This window comes from Notamacropus eugenii, chromosome 3, assembly GCF_028372415.1.
Source record: "Notamacropus eugenii isolate mMacEug1 chromosome 3, mMacEug1.pri_v2, whole genome shotgun sequence".
NCBI lineage: Eukaryota > Metazoa > Chordata > Mammalia > Diprotodontia > Macropodidae > Notamacropus > Notamacropus eugenii.
In genome coordinates, this window is record NC_092874.1 from 435700679 (window position 1) to 435716754 (window position 16076).

At 51.2% G+C, this 16076-nt stretch overlaps 1 protein-coding gene and 1 long non-coding RNA gene across 2 annotated transcripts; one reads left to right on the plus strand and one right to left on the minus strand.

The window, feature by feature from the left end:
* Positions 1-560: 560 nt before the first annotated feature.
* Positions 561-10277, plus strand: LOC140497515 (uncharacterized). Its single transcript, XR_011964712.1, has 3 exons — positions 561-1050; positions 4872-5236; positions 9627-10277. It is a non-coding gene; the product is annotated as an uncharacterized lncRNA (long non-coding RNA).
* Positions 6655-15804, minus strand: CPNE9 (copine family member 9). The gene is made up of 20 exons (XM_072598565.1): positions 15616-15804; positions 14407-14447; positions 14104-14150; positions 13870-13973; positions 13725-13761; positions 12398-12474; positions 11200-11263; positions 10925-11028; positions 10625-10729; positions 10372-10413; positions 9869-9944; positions 9583-9636; positions 9418-9479; positions 9094-9140; positions 8635-8816; positions 8121-8248; positions 7774-7876; positions 7618-7675; positions 7349-7422; positions 6655-7047 (listed from the first exon to the last, which is right to left on the minus strand). The coding sequence occupies exons 1-20, from the start codon at positions 15681-15683 to the stop codon at positions 6868-6870; spliced, it is 1653 nt and encodes a 550-aa protein (XP_072454666.1). The 5' UTR covers positions 15684-15804; the 3' UTR covers positions 6655-6867.
* Positions 15805-16076: the final 272 nt, after the last annotated feature.

A 16076-nucleotide genomic window follows, 5' to 3' on the forward strand; every position in this document is an offset into this window, starting at 1 on the left:
CGGGGGAGGCGGCGGGACTAGGCAGGCCGCCGGGGGCGCACAGCAGCCTCCGCCGAGCCCGGCCGGGCGCCCGGCTACCCTGGCCCCGCTCGTTCTGACGCTGCTCCTTGCCTCCCGGGCGGGCCGGGCTGGGCTCGGGCCGCGCCGCCGCCGGCGGAACAATAGAGGCTCCTGGGAGGGGGAGGGAGAGAGCGGAGGAGGGGGAGGAGGGAGAGGGTAAGGAGGGACGGCAACTGAGGAGGGAAAGGAGAAGGAGGCGGGGGGGGCGGCGGTGGCGGAGGCGGCAGCGGCTCGGGGCGGCAGCGGCGGCGGCGGCAGCGGCGGCGGCGGCGGCGGCGGCAGTGCAGGGTAAACGCGAGGCCGCGGCCGCGCCGAGGCGCACTTTCGACACGGCTCCTCCAACACCTCCGGTCTGCTCCACGTGGGGCCAGGCCAGAGCCCGCCGGAGCCCCCGCCGCCGCCTGATCCCAGCGCCGCCGCGGGGGTGGGGCGGGGGGCGGAGATGGGGCCGCTCCGGGGGGACGGGGGAGGGGGTGGGGTGGATGCCCCGGGCCGTTTGCAGCGAATCTGCCGACGCGAATGGGGAGCGCGAGCCCGGAGAACCTCCCTCCCTCTGTCCCTGCCCGCCTGCCTGCCCGCCCTCCCCGCTGGGCCGAGGTAGGGCCGAGCGCTAGCGCCCTCCCCCGGGCCGGGCGGGGCCGGGAGCCCGGAGGGAGCGCCGAGGAGAGGGGCGGGGCGGGGCTTGGGCTAGGGGGCGGGACCGCTCTTGGACCCGCGCGGAGGCAGCGGGCCCGCCGTCGTACATCAGGGACAGCGGGCTGACCTCGGAGCTCGAGGCTGCGGCGGTGACTTGGGTTCGAATCCGTCCTCGGCCATCTCTGCCCATCCTATGTCGCTTCTCCTTGGGGGTACCCGCCCGTGCCAGGCATTTGATTGGGGGCATTCTTAGGTGTTCGGATGAGGGCCATGGGACCTTGGACCTACAACTGCAAGGGGCTTTCAAAGCCATTGAGTTTACAGAGGAGGAAACTGAGGCAAAGACCCTAGAAGGTAATGTGACTTCTCCAGGATCATAGATCTAGAGCTGGAAGGGATCGTAGAGTCCAACCCCTTTCTTTTACAGAGGAGGAAACTAACAGGGCCAGAGAGGAGGAGAGACTTGTCATTCTGCTAGGAGAACGTGATCCCAGTCTTGGGACTACAAATCCATGCTCACTATGCCCCTGGAAGGGGATAAAAAGTTCCCAACTGGTGGAGAGCAGGAAACATCTGGAATGAGCTGGGGACAAGAAGGCTTATGATGCAAGTGTCTTGACTCAGGGAAGGCTTTGAGTAAGGCGGGAGAATGGAGGCACAAGATGGAGTACCTGGTAATAGAATCATTTCACAGGGTAGTTTGGAGATCAGCTTTACATCTTAAAGTGTTTTGCAAACCTGAAACAGGAACACAAATTCACTCTAGTTTATTCCCTTCTGTATCTTGTTTTGTACATAGTTGTTTGCTTGTGGTCTCTCTCCTGTTAGACTGAGCTCCTTGAGGGTAGACTCTGTCTTTCTATGGTTTCCTAGCACTTAACACAGTTCCTGGCACATAGTAGGTGCTTAATAAATGCTTGTTGGCTTACTGAGAGAGGGAAGAGGGAACAAAGAGGAGACCTGGGGGTGGGAGTTTGAATGGAATGGGAATTAGTATAGAAAAATGGTTAAAAATCAGGGGTTGGTAAAGGTTTAGAAGAGAGAGATAGCCTTAGGTTCAGGGCAAGAGGAACTAGACTGGGCTAGATCTGCCAAACATTGCATTTGATCAAGGAAGGGCGGATAGGATGAAAGAAATTGGATTTGGGGTGCTGGAGATGGGTGGTTCCTGGGGGACAGGGACCTCAGTGCTACTGAGTACACAATACAGGACAGTGGCCTATGAATACTCTTTGGGGATGTACACTGAGTGGGATATTGGAAAAGATTCCCCTACTGGCAGCCTCTGTTTTGGCTGGAGGGAAAAAATATATGAGTCATGAAGATAGATTACAGTAGCTGAAGTAAGTGATACAGTCTCAAGGACAACACTTAACTTTTAGTGCTTCAGAAAGAGAGAGACAAGATTTGAGGCAGTGGGAAGATTGCTGTCCTAACTCTCAGGACTAAATAGAAAGTCTTTTTTATTGCTGCATCTGAAGAAGTCCATTAGCAGGAGGCCAGACTCATGGTAATGGATCTCTCTGGATTTGGTCCGTTGAATTTGCTGTTTGAATTTACATTGGGTGTGAATTTTTTTTTTTAACTGGAGTTGGAAAGCTGAACGCTGGGTTTTGCCACAGGAATGGGGTTTCTTCAGCTTCTTGCTGGACAGCTCCATCTGGATGTGTGGTAGGCAGCTGCTATTCAGTCCATACTGAACTAGGTTTCTTATGATTAGAGTACTGGACTGATGTCAGAAAGATCTGAGCTCAAGTATGGCCTGAGACATTCACTCTCTGTGTGACCTTGGGCAAGTCACTCTGTCTGCCTCAGTTTCCTTATCTGTAAAATGGGGGATAATAAGAGCATCAACCACCTACCTCCCCAGGGTTGTTGTGAGGTAAAATGAGATGTTTGTGAAATGCTTTGTGAACCTTAAGGTGCTATATTATTGTAAGCTTATTATTACTATTAATAGGTACTTATTAAGGCACTTGCAGTGCCTTTGGGGTACAAAAATGAGCAAAAACAAGGCAAAAACAGTTCCTTCTCTCAAAGAACTTACAGTCTAAGGTGTGTGTGGGACAATCCATAAATAACCATGTACTTAACAAAATGTATGCAGAATAAATGGAAGGTAATCTGAAGGAGGAAGGCGCCAGCTGCTGGGGACCTGGGGAGCCTTCTGTAGAAGGTGGAATTTGAGCTGTCTCAGAAGAAGCTATGGAAAGCCCAAGGCAGAGGGGAGGAGGGAGGGCATTCCAGGCACACCACTAGGTAGTCCCAAGGTCCAGAGGCAGGAAGCACTGGAACTTGGATCATCAGTGGAAGGGAGTCAAATGAAAGAAGAGTGGTAGGAAGGGGCCAGCTGATGAAGGCTTTAAAGGCCCAACAGATGATTTGATATTGGATCTTGGGGGGAGAGAGGGGCAGAGGAAGTTGCTGGATTATGCTGAATAGGAGAGTGACTTGGGCAGACCTGCTCCCTGGCTTAGTGGATAAAATTTTAGATTGAGATTCTGAAAGAAAGGAGTTCAGATTCTACTGTAGCCACTTACTAGCTGTATGACTGTGGTCAAATCACTTACCCTCAGCCTGCCTCAGTTTCTTTATATGTAAAATGGGGATAAAAATAGCACCTGCTTCACAGGGTTGTTGCATTAAGTGATATGAATGTATGTATGTCTGAAGTGCTTTATAAACCTTTAAGTGCTATGTGAATGCAGTTGTTATGATTATCATTGAGCTTCTGGAAGACCCCCTCAGTATGTCCACAATGGAATTTAATCTTCCTTCTTGACCCTTTCCCTCTTCTACACTTCCTTGTTTATTGGGGGCCTCTACATTTCACTTTCCCCTACCCCCATGTCCAGTCAGCTGTCCACGCTTTCAGTTTTGCCTCCACAATGTCCATTACCTCTTACCCCTTCTTTTGACTCATTTAATCAACTCAAGTTCAAATCTTTTTCACCTCCTGCCTGAACTACTCTCATTACCTCTATGTTGGTTTTCCTATTTCCAACTCTTCCTTCCTCCAATCTACCCTCCACACCAGAGTAGTTTTCCTAAAGCATAGGTCTAATCATGTCCCTTTCCTGATCAAGAATTTTCTTTGGCTACCTATGACCAATAGGATAAACTCTGAACTTTCTTGTGCAGCATTTAGGCCTTCATGATATGTATCTCTCCTAACCTTCCAGAGCATTCACAGTACTTCTCTTTATGCTTTCTGCATCCAGAATTCTCTTGTTCCTATGACTTAGCTGTATCAGTAAGCACCCTAACATACACGGGGTGGGGGGGGGGCTTGCTGTCACAGGTTCTTAGATTTGCATTCATAAAAGGAAAGGCAACTTTTGAGGGGTTAACAATCACTTTAACCAAGCACATATATCATTTACCTAGTTCAGAGGAGTCAGCACCCTGAACTTCAAAGAAAAAAACAGAGAAATCAAAAATCAACAGACATGGCTTCCTCTGCCTGACCATAATTCAACAGACTGGTACAACTGTCTGACCATAGAGGTCAGAGAGGGAAGAGAGGGAAGAACAAAAGATCTACAATACCAAGAGAACAAATGAAAAGAAATGCTAGGGAAGGTGGCCTACCCCTACCAGATCTCAAATTGTATTATAATGCAGCAATCGTCAAAACTACTTGGTACTGGCTAAGAAATAGAAGGGTAGACCAGTGGAATATGTTAGGTACTCAAGACACAGTAGTCAATGAATATAGCAATCTACTGTGTGATAAATCCAAGGACCCCAGCTTCTGGGATAACAACTCAGTGTATGACAAAAATTGCTGGGAAAACTGGATAACAGTGTGGCAGAAAACTAGGCATAGACCTAGTTTCCTGACCACTAGCCTGACACCATACACAAGAATAAAGTCCAAATGAATCTAGGTATAAGGATTGATACTATAAAAAAATGAGGGGAGCATAGTTACCAGAGAGGGAAGCACCAACATCTGGGTTCTCAAAGCCAGGGGGCTCCTTTAGCAGCTTCCTAGAGTCCTCATTTGGGAGGTCCCAAAGAAAAGTTTGGGAGAGAAGAGGTATTAAACTGACTACCAAACTGAAGGTCTACAGAGCCATTGTGTTGACCTCATTGTTGTATGCCTGTGAAACATGGACAGTGTACCAGCGCCATGCCAGGAAACTAAATTGCTTCCATTTGAACTGTCTTAGGAAGATTTTGAGGACCACCTGGCAGGATAAGGTACCAGACACTGAAGACCTTGCTCGAGCTGAACTGCCAAACATTCAAACTATGCTTCAGAGAGTGCAACTTTGATGGGCTGGCCATGTTGTTCAAATGCAAAATGTACGCTTGCCAAAAAGACTATTTTATGGAGAACTGACATGGGGCAGGTGATTACATGGTGGTCAGAAGAAGCGATACAAGGACACTCTCAAGGACTCTCTCAAGAGCTTTGGATTTGACTGTGCAACATGGGAGACACTGGCACAGGACTTCTCAACATGGTGTACCCACATCAGAAAGGGTGCTGTGCTCTATGAGCAAAGCAGAATTGAGACAGCACAAAGTAAAGGTAGGATGCGCAAATTTGGGATATCCACCCCAAATATTCACATGGACTATCTGTGCCCAATCTGTGGTAGAGTATTCCGAGCTTGTATTGGCCTGATCAGCTACAGTCGGACACACTGAAACCTCACTTTATCATGGTGATGTCATTTTGGTCCTCTTCAAAGATGAAGGACAACAACCAACCAACCAACATTGGCATTGGCTCTCCCTCTTGCCCTGGAATGCACTCTCTTCTTAGGATTCTGGGCTTGCTTCATGGTTCTTTTTCTCCTCATATTATTTTATGTTAATTTATCTGGATGTATACATGCCCCCCAGAAGAATGAGAGCTTCTTGAGGGCAGGAACTGTTCATTTTGGTTTTGTACTCACATCACCTTATAGAGTAGGGAAGGAGAGAGACAGTCCCCTAGTATTGGAGCTATTACCTTCTACCCTGCTGTGCTTGGGAACCTGGGACAGAGAAGTGCTGTCCCTTAGACCCTCCAGAACCATGCAGACGCTTTAGGGATGGGAGGAAAGCTTCTTTGCAGAAAATGAACCATCTGGAGGGTCAGGGTCCTGGGGTCTTCATGGGTACAATTAGCCCATAGGCTACATGTGTACTTCTCCCCCTTAGGATTCTCTTATTTTCCTATCTAGGCTGCCCAGAAAGTTCATTTGAACTTGTTTTTACCTGGATGAAATGTGTTATGTGTGTTACGGGAGTGGAGGCCGAGATAGGTTCAGAATCAGAAGTGACCTGTGCCATTGGGATGGCCCTGTTTACTCAACTTGCTCCATCCTGATTGCTGGTTCTGTTTGGGTTGTGATTAGGGCCAGTTTCAGCTCTTCCCTTCCACCCCCATTTCTAACCTTACTCCTCCTGGTCCCCCACCACACATAGATAGTGGCCAGATCAGCTCATTTCTTAGGATCTACTAGAGGCAGATTCCTGCCTTTGGGTGGCCAAGCCTTAGAAGGCAAGAGGGAAGAGAAGATGGAGAGGCAGAAGTGATCTCTTTGCCTGGGTTTCACAGATCTAATGGGGACTAGACTTGGGTACCCATTTACAGTTTTGCTAGAAGAGAACACAACCTGTTTTATGTGCCAGGGACGGAGAAGTAACTGCCAATTCATCTCCCAGGACAGTCTCGTGTGTTTTTAATTTTCAAAATGAGATCTATCTGATTCTAACCCTTATCCTCCCTTAGTTCCCAATTGCCAAGGAAATTTGGTCTCTCCTTCCCAGATAACCATCTGATAACATAGTATCTGCTGCTGCAGTGCCCAATACCACAGCCTCCAGGTTCAGCCTTCCTGGTTGGATCCTTCCCCTGCCCACCAAGCTTAGGAGACAGTTGTGAGGGTAAAGCTCAGCTTTATTGTTGGCATACGGACTTGGTGGTAGCTGGACTCAGCTGAGGACATAGGACCCTTCTTGCTTGGCATGGGTTGGGGTTGGGGGCAGGGTGTGGCATGCCTTTCTCAGTCAGCCCCACCCACCATGTGGAGGCAGGTTTCTCTAAGACTAGCGTGATATGAGGCTGACCCTTTTACTCTCAGCTCTGGCATCTGGAACTGGGCCCAGCCCAGCTCAACCCAGCCTTCTAAGTGACTACACAGGAAGCAATAGGGCAGGTAGGCCAGCCCCTCAGGGCTGTAAGGAGGTGGGGCTGGGGTTGGCATTGGGGGCAGGCCGAGGCTGGATATCATGGGTGCGCATGTAGGACAGCAGCTGTTCCGGGATCTCAGCCAGCACGTCTTTTGCCAGTCTTGCCATGCTCAGCACCTGGTTCCCAGAGCGGTCAATGTAGTCTCGGAATGGGACGAACTAGAATATAAGGTAGGAATGGCAACAGGGAAAGGACATGGGTATGTTAGACAGAGAAGAGGAAAGATAACAGGGTGAAATTAGGAGGATGAGAATGGGACCATTAGAGGCAAGGGGAAGAGCAGGCTTGGCCATGGAGACAGTGGAGAGTCAAATAAAGGAGAGGGAATGAACAGGGTGGGGCATGGAGGAGAGAGAGGAAAGGAGGCGGGCTCAGCTCTCAAGCTGAGGCCTTAACTGCTCTTGGCTCTCCCCTTTGCACAAATACACATGCATCGCAGGCTCCACTGCCAGGAGCTACCTGTACAATGTCCCTCTCTGCATAGCGCCCACGAGAGGACACACGCACATCATCTCCGTCAAGTTCTTCCATCGCTAGACAAAAGACACCCCTCTTCTCACTGGGGTTTGGAGCAGCTCTTCCTCATCATCCCCAGCCTTGGCTAGGGCCTCACAGAGTGAGACCCAGACCAGCCCCAGCCTCTGCCCCTGGGATCTCCATCACATCCCTTCATGTCTGTAGAACATATTGCCCAGATACTCTCACTCCCTTCACTCCCTCACACTCACCTTCAAACATGGCTGGCCCCACCCCAACAATGATGATGGACATGGGCAGCGAGGAGGCCTACAGGGAATCGAGGGGGGACTGGGTCATTAGGAGAAGGACCAAACGGAAGGAAGACCCCACCCCTTTCCTAATCTTTCATCTTTTCCCCAACTCACACTGACAATGGCCTCCTTGGTCTGCGTCATGTCTGAGATCACCCCATCTGTGATGATGAGCAGCACGTAGTACTGGGAGCCATCAGAGACCTTAGCCGCAGCCCTGAGGACAAACATAGCGCAGAGTCATTCTCACCAAATGCTAGTCTTGGAGAAGATCTTTGAGATCCTCAATCATCTTCACAATCCTCCTCACCCCACTAACTCCTAAGAATGTTGCAGGTTCTGCAGAGAATTCTTTTCCCACTGCCCACCAGGGTCCCTTCAGAGGTCAGCGTTCCCCAGCTGCTGCTTCACCCACCCACTGCTCCTTCCTTCCCCCTGTCCCCAAGCCTCCCCTTCCATACCGGGCCACCTGGTTAATAACTGGGGCAAAGTAGGTGGGACCGTAGAGCTGGACAGTCCGAAGACTCTGGAAGTAACTCTCCAGGACACCCTCAATGCCCGCGCAGTTTGGGTCCTCAGAGTTGTTGTTCTGCCGGTAAAAATGCCAGGGGAGGCTTAGCTTAAGAGGGTCATTTTGATTGCTAGGAGAGGTAAAATGGGGGAGGGCAGGACCTTGCCTCTCTGGAGAACAGAAAGACTGTGGCATCTGAACCCCTCCCCCAGAGGCTTAGGCACCTGACTGGGCCTTGGGAGAAGGATAAGGAAGGGCAGTCTTGGACAGATCACTCAGCCTCTCTCGTTCTCAAGTTTCCTCATCAGTAAAATGAGGGAGTCAGACTCAGTGGCCTCCAACGTTTCTTCCAATTCTAATTTATGATCCTATGGCAAAGGGAGGCAGCATGCAATCCTAGTCGTCACCTGGGGGAAGAGGCCAGGGGGCCAGAGGGCCCTTGCTCAGGCCCTCCTAGCCCATACCAGAGGGAACTGGTGGGAGATGCGTCCCTCGGGGGGCACCTTGGCTCCAAAACCATAAGCAGGGAAGAGCTTGTCACTGTCGTAGTCCTGGATGATTTCTCCCACAGCCTTGAGTGCCATGGCATAAGCACTGAGTTGGTAGGGGCTCATGTAGTGCAGAGATGTGGGCTGCAGTGGGTTCCCTGTCAGGACACAACATTTCCAGCCCTGCTGTCACTCAGTCTGTCCCCCTGCTGAGTCCCTCCCATTGGGCCTTGGAGGGGGAAGGAGATAGAAGGGATAGAAAAGGTTGGGCCTCTCAGGTGGTGGGGAGCAGGGGAGATGGAAGGGATGGAAAGATCCTTTAAGATCCTTTCTTAAGATTGCACACTGGTGATAGGTCAGGCTTTTCCAACAGGTTGGGTGGAGGACAAGCCCTGCAGGTCCCTCCAAAATTCCTCTTTTCCTCCCAGTACTCACCATTGGAGGCTGTGAAGTCTATGGCCACAGTGAAATTGAGCTGTGTCCTGTTGAAAGGATAGGGGGAAGAGGAAGCTGTGAGCCCAGACTGGCTTCCCTTGTCAGGTTTTGCCACACATACCCCCCCAAAACACATACATTATGCACATGCTACATAGCCAAGCTGTGGGTGCCATTTTAGGAGGCTGTTGGTTTGACCTGGGTCCCAGGGGAGCCCAGGCCCTGGACGAGAGTGGTTGGATCCATCCTTACAGGAGAAAAGCCCCAAGACCCTTTTTCTCCTGGGGGCAATGCCATGTAGCCACCCCAGCAGCAGCCACTCACCCGCCCTTGATATAATCAACAAAAGTGAATTCTGAATCCACAGTGAAAGAGAGCAGTGTCACCTGGGAAGAAGAAAGAAAGACCTAGGGATGGTATGAAGGAGGAGAAGAGGGTATTAGAAGAAGAGGAAGCGTGACCCTGTGGCAGGCTCCAGACAGTACTCACCGTCCCTGAATTGACATATTTCTTTTTCTTACATTTCTTTCTAGGGTTGAGAACCTGCGATGGGGGTAGAGGAAGAGAAACTGGATTGGATTGTGCACATGCCACAAATCAGGCTGGCTCTGGGGAGTGGGCGATGGTTATGGAAGTCAGAGGTAACAGGAGGAGGGGAGAAGCAGGCATGAGACAAGGATGGAGGACAAGAGGAGTTGCATGGGTTAGGAGGGACCACAGAACAGAACTATTACCAGATTCTGGCTGCCCCCAGCTTGAAGTGGGAACATCTTACCTCATACACTGTGAACTGGCTTTGAGCCTTTGTTAGCTCCCGGTAACTAGTGGTGAATTCCCCAATGAAGTCATGGCTGCAACAAGAGATGATCCAGGATTGGGTGGGGAGGTGCAATCTGCCAGGGCTCAAGACAAGATTCAGGCCCTTCCATGACTCTCTAGCCTTTGGGTTTCAAGAACAAATCTCCCAGGAAAAAAGAATTTGAGTTAATGGGAAGACAAATGAAAAGGCAGCGTAGTATGGTAGAAAAAATATTGGCCTAGGAATTAGGGAATGTGGTGGTCTGGTAACCTTTTCAGGTCTTGGTTTTCTAATCTGTCAAATGGGAATAATGATAACCTCACTGGGCTGTGGTGAGCATCAGGTGAGACAGTAGACGTGAAACTTTCATAAACCATTAACTACTATAAAAGTTTGAAGTATTGCTTTTATATGTGAAAAGGTCGGTGGTGGTGGGGGGGAATGGCTTTTTGGGAAGAAGGAATATAGGGTAACTTCACCTTCCATCCCGGTCCCAATCATATACATCAATCTTCACGGTCCTAAAACACAGAAGAATTAATGTGATCTAGGAGGTTTCTCTTGGGCAAAATTCCCTTCCTTTCACCAGTGGAGGCCTAGAACCCACTTCCCTTTGAGAGAGATTGATGCCTCCACACTGGACTGAAGCACCCACCATCCAGTCCCTCTCCACCCTGACCCCTGGCATCTTTTCCCTCCATCTCCTGGATAAGCTATGGGCAGTATCCCAACCTGTCATAGTCTCCATTGCATAGCGCCCGCACAGGGATGGTGAAGGGTTGCCACACGGGATTCAGTGTGTTCTTCACTACCTCAGTCTTATGGCAAATGGTGAATCTGTGGAAAATGGACATGCTAAAGGTGGAACTGGACCCAAAGGAGGCCCAGGGCTCCCGGGTTGTGGGGAATGACACAGGCTGGGGCCCAGATGAGAAGTGCACAAGGGGCCCTGACTCTCTTTGCACTCGGGTGAAAACAGGATTTGGAGCTTCCATCTCTGACTCTGTCCCTTGGCGATGGTGGACAACTCACGTGCCATCCTCATTGCTCCGGTAGAAGACAAGGAAAGGATCAGACTTCCCAAAGAAATCCTTCTTGTCCAGCTTGTTGGCACAGAGCTGCATTGTGGCAATGTCCTGGGAATGGGAGACAGAGCTGGGAGAAGGGGAGCAGGATTTGCCCCCGGACACTTGCTACTTTGCATTCTTTAAAGGGATGGGAGGGAAACTGGGATAACAGAGTTTGGAAAGGCCACAGGAGGGAAGGCAAATAAAAGAAGGGAAGTAGAAGAAAGATGAACTACTGACCCGGCAGTTACTGAGCTCCTCTGCAGTCAGCAGAATGGTTCCACACTTTTTCCCAGGGATGCCCCTAGACACAGAATTGAAGTATTGATCAGAGTAGGAAGTGGAGGGCTGTGTGTGAGGATTAGAGTGGAGGACCTGAGGAAGGGAGACAGGACCATACTGGGAGATGAGCAAATGGGCCAACTCCTTTGAATAGACTCATGTCCCTCCTCAGGAGCTCCTTCCTGTTGTGAGGTCAGTTTCTCCGAGCTGGAAGGGGACCCCATCCTTAGCCCAATTCCCTTTAACACATGCCAAACAAGTCCTAGCCCACATTGCTTAAATACTGCCAATAATGAGCGACCCACCACCTTCCAATGCTTCCCATTCTATTGGGAAGCTCCAATTGTTAAGAAATTCTTTCACCGACTGAGCCAAAACCAGCCTCCCTATAATTTCTACTCATTAGTAGTACTGTTCTTTGTAGTTAGACCAGAATAAGAATAATCTCCATATGACTGCCCTTAAAATGGTTGGGTCATGCCATGGTTTCTTTAAGTCTCTCTGGGTCATAGAATCTAAATTTATTGCTGGAGGGAACTTTATGGGTTATCATCTAATCCAAATCTCACAATTTTACAGCAGAAGATACAGACTAACCTAAAGTGATTTGCCTAAGGTGGCTCAAGTAACAAGTGGCTAAGGTCTAAGACCTTTTGGGTATTTTAATGGTCCATTAGAGATGGGATGGGGTAGGAGGTCTAGGACAGTTCAAGGAAGGGAGAGATCATTGAAAGCTTCAGTAATGTGAATAAGCTTTATGGAATAGGTAGGGCTTGAGTTGGTCTTCAAGGAATGGGTAGAATTTATGAAGAAGGTTAGAACTTATTCCAGGCTGGAGATGATGGCATGGACAAAGGTGTAAAGATGGAAATGCTTGTCATGAGTTCAGGGAACAAGCAGAGCAGACGCTGGAGCAGAGTTTCTGTAAGGGAGTAATCTGGAAAGGTTGGTTGACAGCAGACTATAAAGAGACTAAAATGAAGGGTGGCAGGGGGAGGTGTTTAGATTTTCTTTGGTGCAATCTGGACTGTGTCCCTCCTCACAAACCTTTTCCTCCTTACTGGACCGCTCTAAGGTAATAAAAACAGAGGATTTGGGCCAAGGGCTCCTACAGCATGAAGATTTTACCCTCCTCACTCCACAGGACTGGGCTTACGTGAGTGGTCGTTCTACACGGCTGCCCTGTCCTCCAATCACTTCTCCCAGTGCTAGGAATGCCTGTCCCAAGAAATCCTGTAGAAAGGACATAGAGTCAAGGGCAATATGAAGTGTGCCTGTGATCCTCAGGGCCAGAAAGGGCAAGAGGAGGAGAAAGCAAAGTGGATCGAGGACCAGGGCCCTTCTAGAAGAGAAGTCAGTGTTGAGGGAGGTTGGCAGAAGTTGGGTCCCCTGACTGGTGGTGTCCAACCTCTAGTTTCTGCAGGTTGGGTCAGACCCAACAGCTGGGATATTGTAGAAAATCCTGAAATCACCCCTGGATGCAACCTTGGTAATAAATGAGTTCAGTATTTTCCAGACTGTTTTGTGGAATCCTGGAGTTCTATGTGGAAAATGCAGTGTTGGAAATGTTTTCCCTGTAATGGCACATTCTTTGTAACTTCATAGGCTTAGATAGTTTCCTGGAGCAGGGACAAGTTAAATGACTTGCCTCCTTGACATAACTAGGATGCATCATTACTTAAACCTGGGAAACACCAAGCTGCCTCAAACATAAAATATTGTCCCGAATAGGTACTACATACAGCAGTTGACTAGTATGGAAATAGGCTTAATTGCCTGGATTTTGGCCCCACATTCTGGGATGCCTCCTTATAGTACCGCACTCCAGGGAGCAGCATTTGGGGATTCCAGTAATACACGTGGGGGCCACATGTATACTCCTAGACAAATTAGTGTGGGCAGCTCTCACGGAGTTGCCACAACCCCACGTTTGACAGATGTGGAAAGGAAAGCCAAAAGGTCACCTTGCCCAAGTACTAGACCTGATTCAGGGTATGTAAGCAAGGAATGACAAGTTTCAGGAATACCAAGTTCGAGTTTTGCTCTGGAGACCTTGGTCAAGGGCGAGAGATAGGAGCAGCAGGTTGGAAAGGGCGATCCCAGGACAAAATCTGTCTCCCATTCTCTCTGGGGCCTGAGGTTCTATTAATACTCACCTTCTGCAGGGTCCGGCAGCGGCAGAAGAAAAAGGAAACACTGGAAGTGAACAGGCGGTAGTGAACAGAGGTACGTGGGGCCAACAGAACCACCCAGTGTCTGGGTTGGCCATGCCCTGTCCAGCCCAGAGGAGAGGAGAGGAAAGGGAACCGGCGATGGGCCAGGGTAGAGGTGGAAAGCTTGAGGAGTCTCACGGTGTAGAACCTTATGTCCTAAAGCATGAGGGGGGACTAGGAAGGGGTGGAGTCTAAGAAGGACCAAAGGGAGAAAGGAGGGGAACTGAGAGGGGGAGGAAAGCTGGGAGTGGGCTCTCGGACATCACTCACCGGTTTGGAGATGTTGGTTTTGGAGTCCACATTGTACCTGGGGAGAAAGCCAGGGGGAACTGGGTTGATTTGGCTGGAATGATGAGGGAGATGGTAGGGAGTGGTGGTAGGGAGCAGAAGACTGGCGCTAGGTCCCGATACTCACACGTCAAAGCGTAGGTTCTGTTTCTCCTCAAAAAAGTAATCCAGCACAAATTTGCGTAGGAAGTCCGGATTCAGCGTGTTGTCGATTACCTCGGTCCGACCGAACTGGGGGTGCGTGTGTGCGGGAACCAAGGTTAAGCCTAGATCTTTCAGTTGTATCGGAGCCCCTCCCTCAGAGGTGAGGTGTGGGGAGAAGTCCCAGCACACTCTCAGGTCCTCCCGTCCACACACTTACCTCCCGCCACTCCTGGCTGGCTCTAGTTTGAGTGAACAGCACCACCACTGCAGAGACAGGCTGTTAATTCCACCCATCTCTCTTGCCCCCAGGATCCTCTTAGCGCCCCCACCCCGGTGGGCAGAATGCCATTAGGATAAGGGGCCCTCCACACATGGTCCTCATCCCCTTTTGACCTCCCCCCACTACCCCATTTCTTTCCATCCTGATCCTGCTCCTCCCCGATTCAACTCCTCCCACGCCCCCCACTCTGGCTCCACCTCCTCCTGCCCCTTTTGCCCCCAATCTCGGCCAGCTGCCTACTGGGGTCTGACTTGGAAAAGGTGTCGAGATCCAGCAGATTCCTGGAGAAAGCGGTATATGGACATACAGAGAGACAAAAGAACAAACCAACAGGAGAAAGACCGAGATAAACCAGTTGCGGGTCAGCTGCTCTCTCCCTCTCCCGGGGGCTCCCGGGGCGTGATGGTAGTGGTGGAGATGGGGTGGAGAGGCTTGACCACGAAAAGGGTCTTAGGGAGGGGCGGTACTCTGGGAGCGGGACCCCAGACTCGGGTTTCTGGGTCCCTTTCCTCAGAACCCTGGACAGCGCTCCTGTTCCTCAGAACCCCTCTTAACCCACACCCCAGTTGTCTTGGAGCCTTGCCTTGGGGATATGGGAAAGATGGTTCTGTATATCAGGGATCAGAGGCGGGGTCTACAACTTTCTCTTCCCCAATCCTTTCTTGGTTCCTTCCACTACCCCCAATCGGTGCCCTCGCTCCAAATACCCACCTCGGGCCTCCCACTTTAGTTCCCACCCAGAGGCTCTGTATTCACCTCAAGACCCTATTCCTGAAGATAATTCAGGAGCTGGGGAAGGGGGACTGGAGCCTGAACCCGAGATCCGGAGGTAGCAGAAAGGCAACGCCAGAGGCACTGGGAACTCGGCCAGCTGCTTCATGATCCCCGCTCCCTTTCTTCTCCCTCTCCCCGCCACTTCCCCCCCCCCCACTTTCTATAGCTGGTTTTCTCTCCTGCCCCACCATTCTCTTTTGCTTCCCGCTCAGCCCCTACATTTCTGCTCCTTCGCCTGCATCTATCCACTCTTCCTCTTCCCTAACCCTACCTGTTTGTCTCCCCCAGCCTTCGACTGGCGACCTCAATTCTTTCCCCCCATCTTTACCCCTTTGCTCCTCTCCCTTCCATCCTCTAGTCCGTTCCTTTCCCCTCAAGACTCCTCCACCCCCATCTTTCCTCCCAGCCACTCCTCCCTCTGCTCCCCTTCCTGCCCACAACCCTAATCCCCTTACTTTTCTCCACCCAGCCCCTTCCCCTAGATTTCTCTTCTCGGTCTCAGTCCCTACCCTTGTTTTGGGTTTCTCTGTTTTCTCCGCCCCAACCAGCTCCGTTCTCCCTCCCAGTTGCGGCTCGGAAAGGGACTCAGTTCATCAACCCCCACCATGGAATCTCACAGCCGCCCCTGCCCGCCTGCCCGCCCACCCACGACAGGCGTTAAGGCCCCCAGCTCACCGGCAAGACACGGTGATCTCGATCTTAGTGGCCGGAACGCTGCGGTCTGAGGCTCCAGTGAACGACATGGCTTAGAGCTAGGGGAATGAGGTGGACAGATAGCTCCCGGGGGCTCTGGATCACCCCCGCTGCGGGCCTAGAAGGTCCCGCGGACCACAGCCATGTGCAGGGGCAGCACGGAAGCGTCCAACCCAGCGCTCACTCCAGCCAGCCCCGGCATGCGCTCACGCCCGCGCTGCTGCTGCGCCCGCTCCTGCGCCCAGACTGTGCCTGTGGAAGCCACTGCGGTCTCCAGATGGCAGTACAGGCCCCGCCCGGCCCCGCGGCAGGCAGCCCCGAGCCCCGTTGGAGTACCAGCCCCCCAGCCAGAGACGCACGCAGGGACGCCCGAAGTGAACAGGAGCAGACTGCTCTCCCTGGGGGCCAGAACTTGAATCAATTTTCTAGCACAGGTCTCGCCC

Coding starts and splice junctions, on each gene's coding strand:
- CPNE9 (XM_072598565.1), bottom strand. CDS start 15,683: ATGTCGTTCACTGGAGCCTCAGACCGCAGCGTTCCGGCCACTAAGATC. Junction 14,151..14,406: donor CTTTTCCAAGTCAGACCCCA/GTAGGCAGCTGG, acceptor CTGTCTCTGCAG/TGGTGGTGCTGTTCACTCAA. Junction 9,637..9,868: donor GCCAGTTCACAGTGTATGAG/GTAAGATGTTCC, acceptor CCCCCATCGCAG/GTTCTCAACCCTAGAAAGAA.